Source organism: Pipra filicauda, unplaced genomic scaffold, assembly GCF_003945595.2.
Source record: "Pipra filicauda isolate LSUMZ 115617 unplaced genomic scaffold, ASM394559v2 scaffold347_size1265977_pilon, whole genome shotgun sequence".
NCBI lineage: Eukaryota > Metazoa > Chordata > Aves > Passeriformes > Pipridae > Pipra > Pipra filicauda.
Window position 1 is genome coordinate 1,100,267 of NW_024104473.1, and position 7,020 is coordinate 1,107,286.

General features: G+C 57.5%; 3 protein-coding genes across 3 annotated transcripts; all 3 read left to right on the plus strand.

Annotated features, from left to right (window-relative positions):
- On the plus strand, nt 1–1,216 carry LOC113998461 (interleukin-8-like). The gene is made up of 3 exons (XM_027741198.2): nt 1–88; nt 405–534; nt 1,067–1,216. Exons 1-3 carry the CDS (start codon nt 1–3, stop codon nt 1,152–1,154), a joined length of 306 nt encoding a protein of 101 aa, XP_027596999.2. The 3' UTR covers nt 1,155–1,216.
- Nucleotides 1,217–3,016: 1,800 nt separating this feature from the next.
- Nucleotides 3,017–4,084, plus strand: LOC113998455 (alveolar macrophage chemotactic factor-like). The gene is made up of 4 exons (XM_027741193.2): nt 3,017–3,080; nt 3,267–3,396; nt 3,559–3,642; nt 3,752–4,084. Exons 1-4 carry the CDS (start codon nt 3,017–3,019, stop codon nt 3,774–3,776), a joined length of 303 nt encoding a protein of 100 aa, XP_027596994.1. The 3' UTR covers nt 3,777–4,084.
- Nucleotides 4,085–4,337: 253 nt separating this feature from the next.
- LOC113998456 (growth-regulated alpha protein-like) lies at nt 4,338–5,914 on the plus strand. The gene is made up of 4 exons (XM_039384356.1): nt 4,338–4,401; nt 4,867–5,071; nt 5,341–5,424; nt 5,526–5,914. Exons 1-4 carry the CDS (start codon nt 4,338–4,340, stop codon nt 5,656–5,658), a joined length of 486 nt encoding a protein of 161 aa, XP_039240290.1. The 3' UTR covers nt 5,659–5,914.
- The last annotated feature ends 1,106 nt before the right edge of the window (nt 5,915–7,020 follow it).

Here is a 7,020-nt window from a genome sequence, read left to right on the forward strand (position 1 = left end):
ATGCGAGTGCTGGCTGGGACAGGGATGGGAGTCCCCGTGCTCCCCTGGCTGCTGCTGCTGCTGGTGATGTCCCACTCAGCCCACGCAGGTGAGCTCCGGGTGGCTTTGCTGTCAGCTCCCTGCTGTGGGTGGGCATCACCCGCATCAAGGGACTGGAGGAGACTGGGATCTTCCTGCCTGTTTAGCTGAGGGAAAAAGTGTGGCCGTCCTTTGCCAGGGTCTGGTTCAGCTTTCAGGAGCTGTGTGGGAGCAGGGAACTGAGGCAGAGGCACGGCTTCTTACTGTGGTCCCTGCAGTGCTGTCGGTGAAAACATGGAAAGGGAAACTTCCTTTGGCTCTCGGAGCTGCTGCATCTCTAACAGCGCGGTTTGTGTCTGTAAATTGCCCCCTTCTCTCTCTCCCAGCCATCCTGGAGGTGAACGGGAACCTGAGCTGTAGGTGTGCCAAGACAACCTCAGACTACATCAGTCCCAAGAAATATGAGAGCATTGAGATAAGGCCCGTGGGCAGCACCTGCAGGCGCACGGAGATCATGTAAGTGCTGTGCTTCTACCGCCATCCTGCTTCCACGCTGCCTTGCTGGAAACCTTTCCAAAACTGCTGCTGGCTTGCTCCCTGAGAAATATGAGGTGTGGAAATGCACCCCAGGCCACCTGCTACAGGACCCAAAGGAATGTTTCCAGCCAGGGAAAGTGTGATTTCCTCATGCTGGTGCTTAGCAGGGAGCGTGCTGGAGAGGGGGTTGTTTGCAGCTTGGAGGGAGCACATCTTTAAACGCTGGGCCATAACTAATTTTCCCAGAATTCCTTAACTGCTCAGCATTGATACATTTGTAAATCTCCAGAAAAAAACCTGTGTTTGAACCATGCTCTGGCCTTCAAGTCTTTGCTCCACACGGCAATGTGTTGCGTTTTCCTTGTTCCTAGCCATCCCGTGGCTTCCTCTGTCTCTGGCTGCTTTCTCTGGCAGTGTGAGCAAAAACTGACTCTTGCCTATCAGCTCTGGCTGCTCAAATCCCTGCCTTTGGAGGGGACAGGAATGCTCAGGAGCTCTCCTTGCGTTTCAGAATTAAATTAAGAGCTGCAGGGAAGGTGTGTGTGAATCCCGAAGCCCCTTGGGTAAAGAAGCTGCTGAAGCGTATCGCTAGCACGTGAGTTGGTTTGGTGGAAACCCCTTTGGCTCAGGTGGCCTTGGACAGCATTCCAGCACATCTGCACTCCTGAGAAGTGCTCGTGGATCTGGGGGGCTCTCGGGGGGCTGCTGGTGGCCAAGGGACCCGCTCCCAAGGCAGTGAGGGGCAACTCTTTGCTGTGCAAGTTCCACATGACCCAGGGTCATGCTCTCCCTGGCTTATATGCACAGTGCTGCATCTCCAAAAACATTTTAGAGGAAAAAAAAGGTGGGGAGCAATGGCAGGAGCAGGGTTGGCTCATTGCAGGTGCAGCAGTGCATCGGTGCTGGGCTGGGAAACCGCCCCACTCCGTGCCCGTGCCGGGTTTGTGGCTGTCCCAGCGAGTGATTCCCACCCTGGGGAAATGGCAGTGACTTCCTTTGCTTGGGGCAGGAGCTTCCTCCCCCCAGGACCCGCTTTTCTCGGCATTCACACATTTCTCCTCCTTCTGCTTTTCGCAGGAAGAAAAAATAAGTTTCCTGCTAAGGAAGTTGATGCCCAGAGCCCCGAGACGGGCTGGTGGACGATGCCCGGGTGTGCAGGCCTGGCTGCTCCTCACTTTGCCCTCGCTTCCCCCCCTCCTGAAACACTGGCAGTGCCTGTAGGGAGGGTGGCTCACTGCTGGCCCCAGCCCCACGGTGGGTTTTGTGGGGGTGTTTCCCCCTGCATTTGGTCCCCGGATCGGTGTGAACCTGAATCCTTCATTTATTTACTTGCCCGTGGACTGCGAAGCCGTCCTCTGTGAGGGGCTGCTCCTGCTTCTTTAGGAATGACTTTGTGACTCTTTCTGTGCGAAGTGCTCAGCGACAGAGTGTGTGGCTGGGGTTTGTGTGGCACAGCATGGCGTGTCCTGTCCCGAGAGCTCAAGTCCAATAAAATTCAGGATTTTTTCCTGCCGTTGTATTTCCCTGGATCTCCTAGCTTTGAAGTAATATAGGACATAGAACCATAGGACAGTTTGGGTTGGAAGGCACCTTAAAGCTCATCTCGTTCCATCCCCCTGCTATGGGCAGGGAGACCTTCCTCTATCCCAGGTTGCTCCAAGCCCCATCCAACCTGGCCTTGGACACTTCCAGGGATGGGGCAGCCACAGCTTCTCTGGGCAACCTGTGCCAGGCCCTCCCCACCCTCACAGGGAAAACCTTCTTCCCAAAATCCCATCTAACCCTGCCCTCTGCCAGTGTAAAGCTATTCCCCCTCGTTGAGGGTCCTTCCCATCCTAACCTGTTGTTTCCCTGAGTCCTGATTGGAGGCCACGATGTTCCTGGCAGGGAGCTGGATCCAGCCAATGCATCCCACATCCAAGTGCTGGTGTTTGCGATGGGGCTGGGGTTTGCAGGCGGGTGTAAGGCTTTAAAAGTCAATCCAGGCCGAAAGGGAATGGGTGTGAGGTCACGTGGCAGAGTTCTGGGGGAAAAGACCAAAAGCAAATGTCACCAGAGCTCTGCTGGTCTGCGCCTTGTGGGGGGACAACGTGGCTGTAGTAGGAGAAAATAGTAATATCAGGACAGATATTACTGTAATAATAGTAATGCAGGACAGAGAAACCTCTGGGCTCGTGGGGCTGTGTGGGCTAAGAACAAACTTGGGGGGAAACCACTGATCTCTTCACAAGACCCAGCATTCTAGGAAGGGGAAAACGGAGCCAGTTTCGGGAAGCCTGGGCCCCTGCCAAGCCCCGAGCCACGTTTGACCGGCAGCGCTCACTGCAAGCTCAGCGAGCTCCGTCAGCACAGAGCGGGACGGGAGAAAACCACCCCGACCCCGGGGCCGCCCGTGCCGCCTCACTTCTCCTATTTTCCGGCTCAAATAGGGGGATGCTGCCGGTGCCGGGGTGGGGCCGGCATGGCTGCGTGGGCGGCCCTGCTGCTGGGGGTGCTGCTGGCGACCCACCGCCCCGGGGACGCAGGTGAGGCTCCCCTCGGGCGGGCTTGGGGGGGACATGAGGTTTTCGGGGGTGTTATCCTGCCGCCTCCAGGGTTTAAAGCGGGTGATCCCGGTGAGATGTGGGGGCACACGCATTGCACAGGAAGGGTTTTGGGGACGGCAGTGGGATTTCGGGTGATGGGTGAGCCGCGGCTGCGTGTCCCTCCAGCTCTCCTGGAAGCCAATGGCAACCTGAGTTGCCGCTGCCGCAAAACCACCAGAGCCTTCATCCCTCCGGCGAAATACGACAGCATCGAGGTCCGGCCCGTGGGGAGCAGCTGCCGGCGCCTCGAGGTGGTGTAAGTGTGTGCCGGGGGTTACGAGCCTCCCACTCCCCCCACATTCCCTGAATTACTTCAGTGTCATGCTTATTTTTATGGGGGGGGGGGGGTTCGGCGGCTCAAAACCCCTCCACTGCAGGAGGGGGAAGTGACGGTGCTGAAAGCCTGTGTGTTTTCTAGGATTAAGCTAAAATCCCTGGAGAAGGTCTGCGTGGATCCCGATACCCCTTGGGTGAAGAAACTCTTGCAGGACCTCCCTCACCTGTAAGACCTCCCCTCCGCTCCCCCTGAGCACACAGGGCTCCTGGCAGGACCACGGGCATCCCGTGGGGACCTGTCTTCACACGTTCCTCCCCTCTTCTGCTTTTGGCAGGAGGAAGAAAGAGCGTCCCCGCTGAGGAAGCTGCCACCGGAGGGACGGCCAGATGTGCTGGGCCCAGAACTGCCTCCCCTCCCCATCCTGCTGCCACTTTACCCCAGTCCTGGGGGGAGCGTCCTCCCGCCTGATCCCCTGAGACCCTTTTCACTTGGCATTTTATGCCTTTAAACCCTTGACCATGCCAGTCCCTACCTCCCTCCCCTCCCACCCCACAGCCATGCGCTGGGTGTCCTTTTTGAGCACAAGCCAACAGGTCCAATAAAGGTGGCAGCCTGAGGTTACTGTCCCTTGCATCCCTTCCTGTGGCATTCTGGGGGCTCGGGGTGCTCAGGGGGCAGCAGGGGCATGGGGGCACCAGCCTTTCCCCGAAAACATGGGGCGAGCAGGAGGTTTTAGGAGGCGGCCGTGGTGGTTTCTGCCTTTTTCGTGGGCCACGTGCGACGGGGGGGAAGCAAGGCAGGGAAGTTGAAGCGTGGGGGCATCTCCTTTTTCCTCCCTCTCAGGCCCTTCCCAGCCTGTGAAATCCCCTCAGGGCTGGCTATAAGGCAGCCCCTGCATTGGCTCGGGGCGGGCAGCAAGGATGAGGCTGCTCCTGGCAGCGCTGGCCCTGCTCCTGCTCCTGAGCAACTTGGTGCCTGGGGGCAGTGAGTGGCTTTGGGGTGTCTGTGTCCCTCTCCAAATACCTGGATAGTGGCACTGGGTGTCCCAGATGGGGCTGAGTGTGGGCTCTGCTAAGCTTTCAGATTTGTTTCTTGCCTGTCTTTGAGCTTATCTTTCAAATTTGTCTCTCGCCTGCCTTTGAGCTCGAGTTTATCTTTTAAATCCTGTGGCTAAGCTGGAGGGGGATGCCTGGGACTGGGGGATTTGTTTCATGTGTTTAAGTTGCTTCTCTTCCAGACCCCTGTGAAACATGAGTGCTTGGTGGGTGGGCAGTGGGTTTAATTCATAAAATATTGGTTAAGTTTTCAAACCCTGCTGCTAAACCCCCTCCACGCACAGGAAAAGAGGCTGTGCTGGGAGGGATTAGCCTTGCTGCAAACCCCATTAACACCAGCCCGTCCCTGCAAGTGGCCCCATGAGTGTCTGGGATGGGATGGGATAATGGGGAGTGGGATGTCCCCCCAGTCTGCCTCCCCTTCGGGGGGCTGAGATCTGGTGTGGGCTGCTCTGGGGCGCAGGTCTGTCGCTGGAGAGCCTGCTGACCAACATGAGGTGCAAGTGCATCAAATCGACCGCCCAGGTTATCAACTTGGGACTGATCCTCACCATCGATGTCACGCCGCCTGGTCTGCACTGCCGGAGGAAGGAGATCATGTAAGTGCAAAGTCTGGGAAGCAATTCCTGCAAGTTGTGGGTGCTTGTGTCCTCTCTGAAGCTCCCAAGTGTCGGGGTGACTCTTGCAAGGCGCAGGGCTGCCGCTGCCTGTTTTAAAGGGGGTTCCCCCCAGTGTGGCTCTTTTGGGTCAAATCCAAAAATCCCATCTCCCTGCTGTTTGGGGTGTGCCCATATCCGTGCTGGGGAGTTTTCTCTGTCGGTTGGAAAAGCTTTGGGGAAGGGGCTGAGGGGTTTTTGTGGCCTTGCAGCCTCACCCTGAAGAAAAACAAGAGGGTGTGCGTGGCCCCCGAGGCGCCCTGGATCCAGCTGCTCGTCCAGAGGCTGACGCAGAGGTACGCGGGGACAAAGCGGCATCTCCAACGCCCTGGCGGGGCGATGCCTTCCTCCTCACCTCTTCCTTCTTTCCGCTTCTTCCCTCCCACCCAACACGCAGGAATGCCGCCAGGAGGGCAGCGGCGGCGCGGCCGCGGCGGGAGGCTCAGCAGCGGCGGCCGTGCCCTTCCCCTCACGGCTCCCGCGCTCCGGCCCCGCCGCCGTCCCCATCCGTGCCAGCCCTGAGGCGCTGAATTCCCGCTGGGACGGCAGCGACACGACCGCTCCGCGCTGAGACAGGCCGGGTGTCGCGGCACAACGCTGGCGCTTGCCCTGCTCCCAAGGTTTTGGCAGGGGCGGGAGCCTTTCCCTGCCGCCCGACCAAAAAAAGGCTTTCCCCCCCTCAGGCAGCCGGCGTCTCGCTCCGCGTGGTGCGTGCCGCGATATTCCCGCAGGCTACCGCAGCCCAGCCTGGGCACCGTCAATAAATGATCAATGTGCTTCCCCCCCTCAGCTGTGGCGGCTCTTTCTGCCCGGATTCGTGGAAAAATTGGGATTTTTGGGGTGGGCGGTTCGGGGCTTTGACGACCTCCCTTTTCCCAGCTGCCCGGAGGTTATGGAAAGGTTGGGCTGCTTAGCTCTGGCAGCATTGGGATTCTCCCCAGGCCAGGTCTGTGAGGGGAGCCTGGGTTTCTGCTGTCCCCACTCCATGGGAATTCACGGAATAAGCAACTTTCTCTGTTTTTTTGCTCAGGTCTCAGTTGAAGGCTGTGGCTCTCGCATGTTTGGTGCTGAGGGCTGGTGTCAAACCCGGGGAGACCTCTCCTTGTCCCTGTGTCAGGTGGGAACAGCAGCCTCCGAGGGTCCCCCGGGATAGGGACGGAGCCGGCAAGGCGACACCACCTCCAGGGCAAGCAGCATTTCCCACCCCAGGGCACTCTCAATTTAAAGCAAAGCTGCTCTTTCCATAAAACAAGGCGTAAATCCCCCTAAAATCGTAGCGTAAGCATGTCCGGGGGTGACACTGCAGCTTCCCCCCTTCCACGGGCACTTCCATCTCTTCAGGGACGGGACCTCATGGGTGCAAAGGCAGCATACAAGAAAGAAATCTGACTAAAAAAAACCCCCAAGCTCCCAAAATAATCGCTGTGGGATGGTCTCCAAAGAGGATAAGCCCAAGCACTGGGATTACTCTCATCTTCCTCACTGTCACAGGGAGGGATTGCACCATACCTGAATCTAGAGCTTTATAATCTTCTCCTAAAATTGTTTCTAACCTAAAGTGATGCTTGGCAGATAGGGTTAAGATGTAAGTGGTTCCCACCAGGTTCTCTTGGGGTTTGTGTCGTCTTGGAACACTGAAGGGAAGAGAGAGGGAGGGAGGGTCTGTGACCAAACTTGTGTACTCTTATCAAAAAACTGCATGTACTTTGGGAAGACCCCCCGGAAGAACATCCCACCTCCATGGTGACCAAGCAGGACAAGGACCTGCTGCTCTGTGATGCTGATTTTAGCTGAACCACCTCCTGCTGCTCCCATGTCCCAGCGTGCCAGGTAAGGATATCCTTGAGTCCTTACAAGTCTTTCCCTAAATCACCTTCTGAATTAACTCTGAA